The sequence below is a fragment of the Anolis carolinensis genome, unplaced genomic scaffold, assembly GCF_035594765.1.
Source record: "Anolis carolinensis isolate JA03-04 unplaced genomic scaffold, rAnoCar3.1.pri scaffold_7, whole genome shotgun sequence".
NCBI classification, from domain to species: Eukaryota; Metazoa; Chordata; class Lepidosauria; order Squamata; family Dactyloidae; genus Anolis; species Anolis carolinensis.
In genome coordinates, this window is record NW_026943818.1 from 29,780,211 (window position 1) to 29,795,188 (window position 14,978).

The 14,978-nt window shown below is 38.2% G+C and overlaps 1 protein-coding gene across 7 annotated transcripts in view; it reads right to left on the minus strand.

Moving 5' to 3' along the window:
* LOC103281965 (maestro heat-like repeat-containing protein family member 2A) overlaps positions 1-14,978 on the minus strand; it is a 110,111-nt gene that overhangs the window by 92,478 nt on the left and 2,655 nt on the right. For all 7 annotated transcript variants that reach the window (XR_010000096.1, XM_062959226.1, XM_062959225.1 and 4 more), the window contains exons 2-7: positions 11,776-11,862; positions 6,015-6,201; positions 5,822-5,920; positions 2,081-2,232; positions 1,839-1,985; positions 102-194 (exon numbers count right to left, since the gene is read on the minus strand). Coding sequence is in view for 6 of the 7 variants with exons in the window: in XM_062959226.1 (XP_062815296.1) it covers positions 102-194; positions 1,839-1,985; positions 2,081-2,232; positions 5,822-5,920; positions 6,015-6,201; positions 11,776-11,862 (765 nt within the window). In the remaining variant the exon portion in view is untranslated. The remainder of the gene's footprint in view (positions 1-101; positions 195-1,838; positions 1,986-2,080; positions 2,233-5,821; positions 5,921-6,014; positions 6,202-11,775; positions 11,863-14,978) is intronic.

A 14,978-nucleotide genomic window follows, 5' to 3' on the forward strand; every position in this document is an offset into this window, starting at 1 on the left:
AGGAGAAAGGGAAGGAAGAAGAGAAAGGAATAGGCTTCGTTACCTGGGAAATTTCCAATAATGATGCTGAAATGTGCCACTCAAAGGGGGGTCTTCTTTACCTGCCGGGCGAGGGTCCGGACGAGGGGCTCCACCAGCGCGGGGGGGATGGGGTTGCGGTTGACCAGGGAGGCCCCCAGCACCTGGCCCAGCACCTGCAATAATAATACTCAAAAATAATAATGGATAATAATAATAATAATAATAATAATAATGGTGGTGGGATAATATTAATAATAAATAATAATACGTTTATTTATATCCCGCCTCCGTCTCCCCTGAAGGGGACTCAGGGCGGCTCACAGCAAAATCAAATACAAAGCAATGATAAAATACGAAATAATAATAATAATAATAATAATAATAATAATAATGGATAATAATAATAATAATAATAATAATAATATTAATACTCAATTATATTAATGGATAATAATAATGGATAATAATAATAATAATGATGGTGGGATAATAATAATAATACTCAACAATAATAATGGATAATAATAATACTCAATAATAATAATGGATAATAATAATAATGATAATAATGACAGTGGGATAATAATAATAATACTCAATAATAATAATGGATAATAATAATACTCAATAATAATAATACTCAATAATAATAATGGATAATAATAATAATGGATAATAATAATAATAATAATAATATTAATACTCAATAATAATAATGGATAATAATGGATAATAATAATAATGATAATAATGACAGTGGGATAATAATAATAATAATGGATAATAATAATGGATAATAATAATAATACTCAATAATAATAATGGATAATAATAATGGATAATAATAACAGTGGGATAATAATAATAATAATAATCAATAATAATAATGGATAATAATAATAATACTCAATAATAATAATGGATAATAATAATAATACTCAATAATAATAATACTCAATAATAATAATGGATAATAATAATAATGGATAATAATAATAATAATAATAATATTAATACTCAATAATAATAATGGATAATAATGGATAATAATAATAATGATAATAATGACAGTGGGATAATAATAATAATAATGGATAATAATAATGGATAATAATAATAATACTCAATAATAATAATGGATAATAATAATGGATAATAATAACAGTGGGATAATAATAATAATAATAATCAATAATAATAATGGATAATAATAATAATACTCAATAATAATAATGGATAATAATAATAATACTCAATAATAATAATGGATAATAATAATAATGATAATAATGACGGCGGGATAATAATAATAATAATAATACTCAATAATAATGGATAATAATGGATAATGATAATAATGATAATAATGACAGTGGGATAATAATAATAATAATGGATAATAATAATGGATAATAATAATAATACTCAATAATAATAATGGATAATAATAATGGATAATAATAACAGTGGGATAATAATAATAATAATCAATAATAATAATGGATAATAATAATAATACTCAATAATAATAATGGATAATAATAATAATACTCAATAATAATAATGGATAATAATAACGGTGGGATAATAATAATAATAATAATACTCAATAATAATAATGGATAATAATGGATAATGATAATAATGATAATAATGACAGTGGGATAATAATAATAATAATGGATAATAATAATGGATAATAATAATAATACTCAATAATAATAATGGATAATAATAACGGTGGGATAATAATAATAATAATAATAATAATGGCATAACAATGATGATGATGATGATGGTAGTGTTTGTGAGTGCACCTGAGTGACGAGGCAGGGGTCCTGTCGGGGGGTCCGGTACTGGTGGGCGAAGAGGAGGAGGTCCTGGTGGACGTGGGCCTGGGTCTCGGGGCCCGGGAGGAGGAGGCTCAGCACCGGGCGCAAGGCCTCCAGCGAGGAGACACGGACCTGCCATCGAGAGAGAGAGAGAGAGAGAGGGATAGATAGATGGGAGAGAGCCCGGGTGGTGGGGCTGCGGCGGAGGAGGCGTAGGCGGTGCTCACCGGGGGGTCTGCGTGGGGCATCCATGACCGGGCCAGGCAGTCGTAGAGCGGGAGGAGGAGGGCCGAGAAGCGCCGGGCGGGGACGCGGGGGCCGGGGGCGCGATCCCACTTGCGCAGGTACAGACGGATGGCGCGGCACATCTGGGACAGGGCTGCGGGGGGGGGGGGGGGGGAGAGAGAGGGGGGGGCGAGAGGGGGTCACGCGAGGGAGGGAGACCCCGGACCCCCAAACGCCTTTGAGAACCAGACGGCATATTACAGTAGAGTCTCACTTATCCAACATGTATATTGTAAGACAATTTACGTCTGATAGTATTATATATATATATAAGGGGGCTGGACTGGATGGCCTTTGGGGTCCCTTCCAACTCAAGGGGTCTAATAATAATAATAATAATAATAATAATAATAATAATAATAATAATATTATAATAATAATAATGCTATCTTCCTTGATGGCAGAAGGGAGCTGGACTGGATGGCCTTTGGGGTCCCTTCCAACTCAAGGGGTCTAATAATAATAATAATAATATTACAGTAGAGTCTCACTTATCCAACATGTATATTGTAAGACAATTTACGTCTGATAGGATTATATATATATATATATATATATATAAGGGGGATGGACTGGATGGCCTTTGGGGTCCCTTCCAACTCAAGGGGTCTAATAATAATAATAATAATAATAATAATAATAATAATAATAATATTATAATAATAATAATGCTATCTTCCTTGATGGCAGAAGGGAGCTGGACTGGATGGCCTTTGGGGTCCCTTCCAACTCAAGGAGTCTAATAATAATAATAATAATAATAATAATAATAATAATAATAATAATAATAATATTATAATAATGCTATCTTCCTTGATGGCAGAAGGGAGCTGGACTGGATGGCCTTTGGGGTCCCTTCCAACTCAAGGGGTCTAATAATAATAATAATAATAATAATAATAATAATAATAATAATATAATAGTAATGCTATCTTCCTTGATGGCAGAAGGGAGCTGGACTGGATGGCCTTTGTGGTCCCTTCCAACTCAAGGGGTCTAATAATAATAATAATAATAATAATAATAATAATAATATAATAGTAATGCTATCTTCCTTGATGGCAGAAGGGGGCTGGACTGGATGGCCTTTGGGGTCCCTTCCAACTCAAGGGGTCTAATAATAATAATAATAATAATAATAATAATATAATAGTAATGCTATCTTCCTTGATGGCAGAAGGGGGCTGGACTGGATGGCCTTTGGGGTCCCTTCCAACTCAAGGGGTCTAATAATAATAATAATAATAATAATAATAATATAATAGTAATGCTATCTTCCTTGATGGCAGAAGGGGGCTGGACTGGATGGCCTTTGGGGTCCCTTCCAACTCAAGGGGTCTAATAATAATAATAATAATAATAATAATAATATAATAGTAATGCTATCTTCCTTGATGGCAGAAGGGGGCTGGACTGGATGGCCTTTGGGGTCCCTTCCAACTCAAGGGGTCTAATAATAATAATAATAATAATAATAATAATATAATAGTAATGCTATCTTCCTTGATGGCAGAAGGGAGCTGGACTGGATGGCCTTTGGGGTCCCTTCAAACTCAAGGGGTCTAATAATAATAATAATAATATTACAGTAGAGTCTCACTTATCCAACATGTATATTGTAAGACAATTTACGTCTGATAGTATTATATATATATATAAGGGGGCTGGATTGGATGGCCTTTGGGGTCCCTTCCAACTCAAGGGGTCTAATAATAATAATAATAATAATAATAATAATAGTAATAATAATAATAATAATATTATAATAATAATGCTATCTTCCTTGATGGCAGAAGGGAGCTGGACTGGATGGCCTTTGGGGTCCCTTCCAACTCAAGGGGTCTAATAATAATAATAATAATAATAATAATAATAATAAAATCCAGCATGTCTATCTTGTTTGCTGTGTCATAATAAAATAATAATAATAATAATAATAATAATAATAATAATAATAATAATAATGCTATCTTCCTTGATGGCAGAAGGGAGCTGGACTGGATGGCCTTTGGGGTCCCTTCCAACTCAAGGAGCCTAATAATAATCTATATATATAAAAGAGTGATGGCGTCACGGCGACCCACAAAACAACAAAACTACAGGCCCCCCAACCTCGAAATTTGACAACACAACCCATCATCCATGCCTCCAGGTTGATACAACAAAAAGAAAAGAAAAATAAAGTCCTAATTAGAGAGAGAGAAGAATAATTGCTTTTATCCAATTGTTGCCAGTTAAAAGGCTAAGCTCCTCCAACTTGGTCTCCTAGCAACCCAATAAAAAAATAATTAAAAACACTAAAAAAATTGATACAATAAAATACTATAATGACAGAAAATAACTAAAAATAATACAAGAAAATAATAAAATGTAATAAATAAAAATATAACTTACAATAAAATTAATAAAAAATGCAAATAAAGTCAAATAAAAATTACACAACAATTTTTAGCCAATACAACCACCACTTTGCCACAGCAACGCGTGGCCGGGCACAGCTAGTAATAATATAAAGGTGTATTAGTAAATATATATTTATATTATTATATACATTATAATATAAATGTATATTACTAGATATATATTTACATTATAATATGTATAATAATACATAGTATTATATACATCTATATATATAAAAGAGTGATGGCATCACGGCAGCGGACAAAACAACAAAAGTAAACACCCCACAACCTCGAAAATTGACAGCACAACCCCTCATCCATGCCTCTAGGTTGATACAACAAAAAGAAAAGAAAAATAAAGTCCTAATTAGAGGGAGAGGAATAATTGTTTTTATCCAATTGCTGCCAGTTACAAGGCTAAGCTCCACTCACTTGGTCTCCTAGCAACCCACTCAGCCAAGTGTTAATAAAATAATGATAAAAAAATAAATACAAATAATACAATAAAAAATTATAAAAAACACTAAAATAATTAATACAATAAAATACTATAAAAATGACTACAAATAATACAACAAAATAATAAAATATAAAAAATAAAAAATATAAGTGACAATAAAATTAATTTAAAAAAATACAAATAACGTCAAATAAAAATTCCACAACAAGTTTTAACCGATACCACCACCACTTTGCCACAGCAACGCGTGGCCGGGCACAGCTAGTCTATATATATAAAAGAGTGATGGCATCACGGCAGCGGACAAAACAACAAAAGTAAACACCCCACAACCTCGAAAATTGACAGCACAACCCCTCATCCATGCCTCTAGGTTGATACAACAAAAAGAAAAGAAAAATAAAGTCCTAATTAGAGGGAGAGGAATAATTGCTTTTATCCAATTGCTGCCAGTTAGAAGGCTAAGCTCCACTCACTTGGTCTCCTAGCAACCCACTCAGCCCAGGGGACCCTTGACCTTAACTACCACTAATTCCTCAATACTTTATTTCCCATACCACCAGACTTCGCCACAGCAACGCGTGGCCGGGCACAGCTAGTTGTACTATAAATGTATACTGTAGAGACTCACTTATCCAACATAAACGGGCCGGCAGTGAGCCTTTACTGTCATTATTCTGCAAATAGGCCCATAACCTCCTTTGCGGTTTCGGCATTCCTTACAAGTTCAAACGCTCGTTCTGATAACGAATTGGCTACGATAGATCTCACCAGGCGGTCATTCTGCTGCCAAGACTCAACGGGGCGGAGTGACCCACCTTGGCAGAGGGCCTGGCGCCTCCGGACGCCCTCCATCCCGCGAGTGACCGTCTGCAGCGTGGTCAGCGTGATGCCCATGAAGGGGATGCAGAGCAGCGCTGAGGAGGAGGAGGAGGAGAGACACGGAGATCAACGGAGACGGATGGGTGGGTGGGTGGATGGACACACAGCCCTCGGACCGTCCCGACTGACCGTTGGAGGCGGCCACGCTGCCCAGGGCGCGCAGGGTGAACTCCTCGGGCTGGACGAAGGGCCGCAGGTGGCGCTGCAGCTCGCGCATCACCGGGAGGAAGTGCTGCCGGGAGAGACGCACCAGCGCCACGCTCGCCCACGCCTCCAGCCGGCGCTCCCGGTCCGGGTCCGGATCCCCCTCCGCCTCCTGCAAGGAGAACGTGGACACCGTTCCCCTGAGCATGCGCAAAGGGCCCGCCTTCCTTCCCCAGGTCCCCCTGAGCATGTGCAAAGGGTCAGCAAGGCCAAGAGGGGGCTGCATTGGAATAATAATAATAATTTTTAAAAAAAAGAATCAGTACAAGAAAACCGCACTACAAACTAGAGCTGACAGCTGGCACAGCTGGCTCACGAATGGGACCCTGAAGAAGGAGACAGGTCCCTCTGAGCATGTGCAAAGGGTCAGCAAGGCCAAGACGGGGATGCATTGGAATAATAATAATAATTTTTAAAAAAAGAATCAGTACAAGAAAACCGCACTACAAACTAGAGCTGACAGCTGGCAGAGCTGACTCACGAATGGGACCCTGAAGAAGGAGACAGGTCCCTCTGAGCATGTGCAAAGGGTCAGCAAGGCCAAGAGGGGGATGCATTGGAATAATAATAATAATTTTAAAAAAAAAGAATCAGTACAAGAAAACCGCACTACAAACTAGAGCTGACAGCTGGCACAGCTGGCTCATGAATGGGACCCTGAAGAAGGAGACAGGTCCCTCTGAGCATGTGCAAAGGGTCAGCAAGGCCAAGAGGGGGCTGCATTGGAATAATAATAATAATTTTTTAAAAAAGAATCAGTACAAGAAAACCGCACTACAAACTAGAGCTGACAGCTGGCACAGCTGGCTCACGAATGGGACCCTGAAGAAGGAGACAGATCCCTCTGAGCATGTGCAAAGGGTCAGCAAGGCCAAGACGGGGATGCATTGGAATAATAATAATAATTTTAAAAAAAAGAATCAGTACAAGAAAACCGCACTACAAACTAGAGCTGACATCTGGCACAACAAAACATGGCATGGAAAGTTCCTTGACAAAACTGAAGGAAAAGCTGATGATGATGATAATAATAATAATAATAATAATAAACAAAAAACCAGTACAAGAAAACCGCACTACAAACTAGAGCTGACAGCTGGCACAGCTGGCTCACGAATGGGACCCTGAAGAAGGAGACAGGTCCCTCTGAGCATGTGCAAAGGGTCAGCAAGGCCAAGAGGGGGATGCATTGGAATAATAATAATAATTTTTAAAAAAAGAATCAGTACAAGAAAACCGCACTACAAACTAGAGCTGACAGCTGGCACAGCTGGCTCACGAATGGGACCCTGAAGAAGGAGACAGGTCCCTCTGAGCATGTGCAAAGGGTCAGCAAGGCCAAGAGGGGGATGCATTGGAATAATAATAATAATTTTTTTAAAAAAGAATCAGTACAAGAAAACCGCACTACAAACTAGAGCTGACAGCTGGCACAGCTGGCTCACGAATGGGACCCAGAAGAAGGAGACAGGTCCCTCTGAGCATGTGCAAAGGGTCAGCAAGGCCAAGAGGGGGCTGCACTGGAATAATAATAATAATAATAATAATAATAATAATAAACAAAAAACCAGTACAAGAAAACCGCACTACAAACTAGAGCTGACAGCTGGCACAGCTGGCTCACGAATGGGACCCTGAAGAAGGAGACAGGTCCCTCTGAGCATGTGCAAAGGGTCAGCAAGGCCAAGAGGGGGCTGCATTGGAATAATAATAATAATTTTAAAAAAAAGAATCAGTACAAGAAAACCGCACTACAAACTAGAGCTGACAGCTGGCACAGCTGGCTCACGAATGGGACCCTGAAGAAGGAGACAGATCCCTCTGAGCATGTGCAAAGGGTCAGCAAGGCCAAGAGGGGGATGCATTGGAATAATAATAATAATTTTTAAAAAAAGAATCAGTACAAGAAAACCGCACTACAAACTAGAGCTGACAGCTGGCAGAGCTGGCTCACGAATGGGACCCTGAAGAAGGAGACAGGTCCCTCTGAGCATGTGCAAAGGGTCAGCAAGGCCAAGAGGGGGCTGCATTGGAATAATAATAATAATTTAAAAAAAAAGAATCAGTGCAAGAAAACCGCACTACAAACTAGAGCTGACAGCTGGCACAACTGGCTCACGAATGGGACCCTGAAGAAGGAGACAGATCCCTCTGAGCATGTGCAAAGGGTCAGCAAGGCCAAGAGGGGGATGCATTGGAATAATAATAATAATTTTTAAAAAAAGAATCAGTACAAGAAAACCGCACTACAAACTAGAGCTGACAGCTGGCAGAGCTGGCTCACGAATGGGACCCTGAAGAAGGAGACAGGTCCCTCTGAGCATGTGCAAAGGGTCAGCAAGGCCAAGAGGGGGCTGCATTGGAATAATAATAATAATTTAAAAAAAAAGAATCAGTGCAAGAAAACCGCACTACAAACTAGAGCTGACAGCTGGCACAACTGGCTCACGAATGGGACCCTGAAGAAGGAGACAGATCCCTCTGAGCATGTGCAAAGGGTCAGCAAGGCCAAGAGGGGGATGCATTGGAATAATAATAATAATTTTTTAAAAAAAGAATCAGTACAAGAAAACCGCACTACAAACTAGAGCTGACAGCTGGCACAGCTGGCTCACGAATGGGACCCAGAAGAAGGAGACAGGTCCCTCTGAGCATGTGCAAAGGGTCAGCAAGGCCAAGAGGGGGCTGCACTGGAATAATAATAATAATAATAATAATAATAATAATAAACAAAAAACCAGTACAAGAAAACCGCACTACAAACTAGAGCTGACAGCTGGCACAGCTGGCTCACGAATGGGACCCTGAAGAAGGAGACAGGTCCCTCTGAGCATGTGCAAAGGGTCAGCAAGGCCAAGAGGGGGCTGCATTGGAATAATAATAATAATTTTAAAAAAAAGAATCAGTACAAGAAAACCGCACTACAAACTAGAGCTGACAGCTGGCACAGCTGGCTCACGAATGGGACCCTGAAGAAGGAGACAGGTCCCTCTGAGCATGTGCAAAGGGTCAGCAAGGCCAAGAGGGGGCTGCATTGGAATAATAATAATAATTTTTAAAAAAAGAATCAGTACAAGAAAACCGCACTACAAACTAGAGCTGACAGCTGGCAGAGCTGGCTCACGAATGGGACCCTGAAGAAGGAGACAGGTCCCTCTGAGCATGTGCAAAGGGTCAGCAAGGCCAAGAGGGGGCTGCATTGGAATAATAATAATAATTTAAAAAAAAAGAATCAGTGCAAGAAAACCGCACTACAAACTAGAGCTGACAGCTGGCACAACTGGCTCACGAATGGGACCCTGAAGAAGGAGACAGATCCCTCTGAGCATGTGCAAAGGGTCAGCAAGGCCAAGACGGGGATGCATTGGAATAATAATAATAATTTTTTAAAAAAGAATCAGTACAAGAAAACCGCACTACAAACTAGAGCTGACAGCTGACACAGCTGGCTCATGAATGGGACCCTGAAGAAGGAGACAGATCCCTCTGAGCATGTGCAAAGGGTCAGCAAGGCCAAGAGGGGGATGCATTGGAATAATAATAATAATTTTTTAAAAAAAGAATCAGTACAAGAAAACCGCACTACAAACTAGAGTTGACATCTGGCACAACAAAACATGGCATGGAAAGTTCCTTGACAAAATTGAAGGAAAAGCTGATAATAATAATAATAATAATAATAATAATAATAATAATAATAATAAACAAAAAACCAGTACAAGAAAACCGCACTACAAACTAGAGCTGACAGCTGGCAGAGCTGGCTCACGAATGGGACCCTGAAGAAGGAGACAGGTCCCTCTGAGCATGTGCAAAGGGTCAGCAAGGCCAAGAGGGGGCTGCTTTGGAATAATAATAATAATTTTTTTAAAAAAAGAATCAGTACAAGAAAACCGCACTACAAACTAGAGCTGACATCTGGCACAACAAAACATGGCATGGAAAGTTCCTTGACAAAATTGAAGGAAAAGCTGATGATAATAATAATAATAATAATAATAATAATAATAATAATACTAATAATAATAAACAAAGAATCAGTACAAGAAAACCGCACTACAAACTAGAGCTGACAGCTGGCACAGCTGGCTCACGAATGGGACCCTGAAGAAGGAGACAGATCCCTCTGAGCATGTGCAAAGGGTCAGCAAGGCCAAGACGGGGATGCATTGGAATAATAATAATAATTTTTTAAAAAAAGAATCAGTACAAGAAAACCGCACTACAAACTAGAGTTGACATCTGGCACAACAAAACATGGCATGGAAAGTTCCTTGACAAAATTGAAGGAAAAGCTGATAATAATAATAATAATAATAATAATAATAATAATAATAAACAAAAAACCAGTACAAGAAAACCGCACTACAAACTAGAGCTGACAGCTGGCACAGTTGGCTCACGAATGGGACCCTGAAGAAGGAGACAGGTCCCTCTGAGCATGTGCAAAGGGTCAGCAAGGCCAAGAGGGGGATGCATTGGAATAATAATAATAATTTTTAAAAAAAGAATCAGTACAAGAAAACCGCACTACAAACTAGAGCTGACAGCTGGCAGAGCTGACTCACGAATGGGACCCTGAAGAAGGAGACAGGTCCCTCTGAGCATGTGCAAAGGGTCAGCAAGGCCAAGAGGGGGATGCATTGGAATAATAATAATAATTTTTTAAAAAAGAATCAGTACAAGAAAACCGCACTACAAACTAGAGCTGACAGCTGGCAGAGCTGGCTCACAAATGGGACCCTGAAGAAGGAGACAGGTCCCTCTGAGCATGTGCAAAGGGTCAGCAAGGCCAAGAGGGGGCTGCATTGGAATAATAATAATAATTTAAAAAAAAAGAATCAGTACAAGAAAACCGCACTACAAACTAGAGCTGACAGCTGGCAGAGCTGGCTCACGAATGGGACCCTGAAGAAGGAGACAGGTCCCTCTGAGCATGTGCAAAGGGTCAGCAAGGCCAAGAGGGGGCTGCTTTGGAATAATAATAATAATAATAATAATAATAATAATAATAAACAAAAAACCAGTACAAGAAAACCGCACTACAAACTAGAGCTGACAGCTGGCACAGCTGGCTCACGAATGGGACCCTGAAGAAGGAGACAGGTCCCTCTGAGCATGTGCAAAGGGTCAGCAAGGCCAAGAGGGGGCTGCTTTGGAATAATAATAATAATAATAATAATAATAAACAAAAAACCAGTACAAGAAAACCGCACTACAAACTAGAGCTGACAGCTGGCACAGCTGGCTCACGAATGGGACCCTGAAGAAGGAGACAGATCCCTCTGAGCATGTGCAAAGGGTCAGCAAGGCCAAGACGGGGATGCATTGGAATAATAATAATAATAATATTTTTAAAAAAGAATCAGTACAAGAAAACCGCACTACAAACTAGAGTTGACATCTGGCACAACAAAACATGGCATGGAAAGTTCCTTGACAAAATTGAAGGAAAAGCTGATAATAATAATAATAATAATAATAATAGCACAGCAGACAAAAAACCAGTACAAGAAAACCGCACTACAAACTAGAGCTGACAGCTGGCACAACAAAACATGGCATGGAAAGTTCCTTGACAAAATTGAAGGAAAAGCTGATAAGGAGAAGACCTGGCTCTGGCTCACAAATGGGACCCTGAAGAAGGAGACAGGTCCCTCTAAGCATGTGCAAAGTGCCAACGTACCTGTCCGTCGTCCCCGCAAGGGCAGGCGGGCTCCAGGCTCAGGCCGAGGTCCGTCAGGGCTTGAAGGCAGCAGATAGCGGCAGACGTCTGCAAAGAGAAGAGGAAGAAGTCACCACTTATGCCATCCATCTCCACACTATTCTTCTAGAATCACATTGGCCTTTTCTGCTGCTGCATGGCACTCTTGACTCACGTCCTTCTCTTGGTCTACTACTAAGACTCTCCAGTCCCTTTCATACAATACACATATATTTATTATATTTATAATTATTATTGACACAAAACATAGTATGATACAGCAGACGAGATCTATATGCTGGATTTCGTTTATTATTATTATTATTATTATTATTATTATTTGATGAGATGAGCCTTTGGTTATTTTAAATTGATGTTACTTCTTCCAATTTTCACATTCTGTCCTCCAAGTCTTGTTTTACAATATAATATATTAAACATATAAGCGTTTAAAATTTTCGTTCAAAAAGCATTTCTAAAGTCAATGTGACCAGGGTTTTTTTTTTAAATTTTATGTCTTTCTGTTATCAGCCCTAGGCTATTTATTCTTTCAAACAAAAATAACCAAAGGCTCATCTCATCAAATAATAATAATAATAATAATGATAAACGAAATCCAGCATATAAATCTCGTCTGCTGTATCATACTATGTTTTTGTGTCAATAATAATAATGTATTTATATATATACTAGCTGTGCCCGGCCACGCGTTGCTGTGGCAAAGTGGTGGTGGTATCGGTTAAAAATTGTTGTGTAATTTTTATTTGACGTTATTTGCAATTTTTTTAATTAATTTTATTGTAAGTTATATTTTTATTTATTATATTTTATTATTTCCTTGTATTATTTTTAGTTATTTTCTGTTATTATAGTATTTTATTGTTTTAATTTTTAGTGTTTTTTTATTATTTTTTATTGGGTTGCTAGGAGACCAAGTGGGAGGAGCTTAGCCTTCTAACTGGCAGCAATTGGATAAAAGCAATTATTCCTCTCTCTCTAATTAGGACTTTATTTTTCTTTTCTTTTTGTTGTATCAACCTAGAGGCGTGGATGATGGGTTGTGTTGTCAAATTTCGAGGTTGGGGGGCCTGTAGTTTTGTTGTTTTGTGCGTCGCCATGATGCCATCACTCTTTTATATATATAGATATTTATTATATTCATAAAATTTCATTACCCTTTTTTATATATAGACGAAATTTCATTACCCTTCTATCTATATATATAAAAGGGTAATGGTGTTTCGGCCTCGGACAAAACAACAAAACTACACATCCCAGAAACACCAAACTTGGCAGCATAACCCCTCATCCAGGCCTCTACGTTCATACAACAAAAATAAAATAAAAATAAAGTCCTAATTAGAGGGACTTGTTATCCTAATTAGAGGATAATTGTTTTTATCCAACTGCTGCCACTTAGAAGGCTAAGCTCCGCCCACTTGGCCTCCTAGCAACCCACTCAGCCCAGGGAACAGGTAGAGTTAGGCCTCACTTAGGCCTCTTCCACACTGCCTATAAAATACAGATTATCTGATTTTAACTGGATTATATGGTAGTGTAGACTCAAGGTCCTTTCACACAACTATATAACCCATTTGGAATCTGCTTTGAACTGGATTATCTTGAGTCCACACTGCCATATCATCCACTTCAGTGTGGATTTTATACAGGTGTAGAAGGGGCCTCATATAATCCACTTCTAAGCAGATCACATAAGGTTATAAATATAATATGAAATAATTGCTGTGGTAGAATAATACAGAACAATATAATCTTCTAAAACCAGGACGGTAAATAAATAAAGAGCAACACTCTGAAAACAGGGGAATTGGGGATTCCAGAAAGGAAACAATTAGGGCCAGCTAACACCTCCCAACGAGGCCATTACATGCTAATCAAGGTGCCTAATTGCAGCATTCATACCGGCCACGCCGAGACTGTTAATTGCTACTCAAACTAACCGACCAAGGATTCCGCAAGGTAGAAAGCGGCCAGGCTTTGAGGCTGCAAGGCTATTCACTGCTATTCAACCTGGCCAACAAAGGATTCCCATACACCACAGCAACGCATGGCTGGGCACAGCTAATATTACTATATTGAGCTATACCACTATACTGTAATATTACATGTAATACGTATATAACATATAATTAATATTATTATATGGTATTATTATTAGTATTATATTGTATGACATGATAATATTATTATCAATATCATATGTATATACAATATATTATATTATTAGCATAGCACAATATTCGCATTATACATTACTATATTGAACTATACCACTATACTGTAATATTACATGTAATATGTATATAACATATAATTAATATTATTATATGGTATTATTATTAGTATTATATTGTATAACATGATAATATTATTATCAATATCATATGTATATACAATATATTATATTATTAGCATAGCACAATATTCGCATTATACATTACTATATTGAACTATACCACTATACTGTAATATTACATGTAATACGTATATAACATATAATTAATATTATTATATGGTATTATTATTAGTATTATATTGTATGACATGATAATATTATTATCAATATCATATGTATATACAATATATTATATTATTAGCATAGCACAATATTCGCATTATACATTACTATATTGAGCTATACCACTATACTGTAATATTATATGTAATACGTATATAACATATAATTAATATTATTATATGGTATTATTATTAGTATTATATTGTATAACATGATAATATTATTATTATTGGTGCTCATCTCCATTTCTAAGCCAAAGAGCCGGCGTTGTCCATAGACACCTCCAAGGTCATGTGGCCACTGGCATGACTGCATGGAGCGCCGTTACCTTCCCTCCAGAGCAGTACCTATTGATCTACCCACACTCTGGGGGTTGGTGCTCATCTCCATTTCTAAGCCAAAGAGCCGGCGTTGTCCGTAGACACCTCCAAGGTCATGTGGCCATAGGCATGAGTGCATGGAGCGCCGTTACCTTCCCGCTGGAGCAGTACCTATTTATCTACCCACACTCTGGGGGTTGGTGCTCATCTCCATGTCTAAGCCGAAGAGCCGGCGTTGTCCGTAGACACCTCCAAGGTCATGTGGCCACTGGCATGACTAGCTGGAGTGCCATAACCGCCCCACCGGAGCAGTACCTATTTATCTA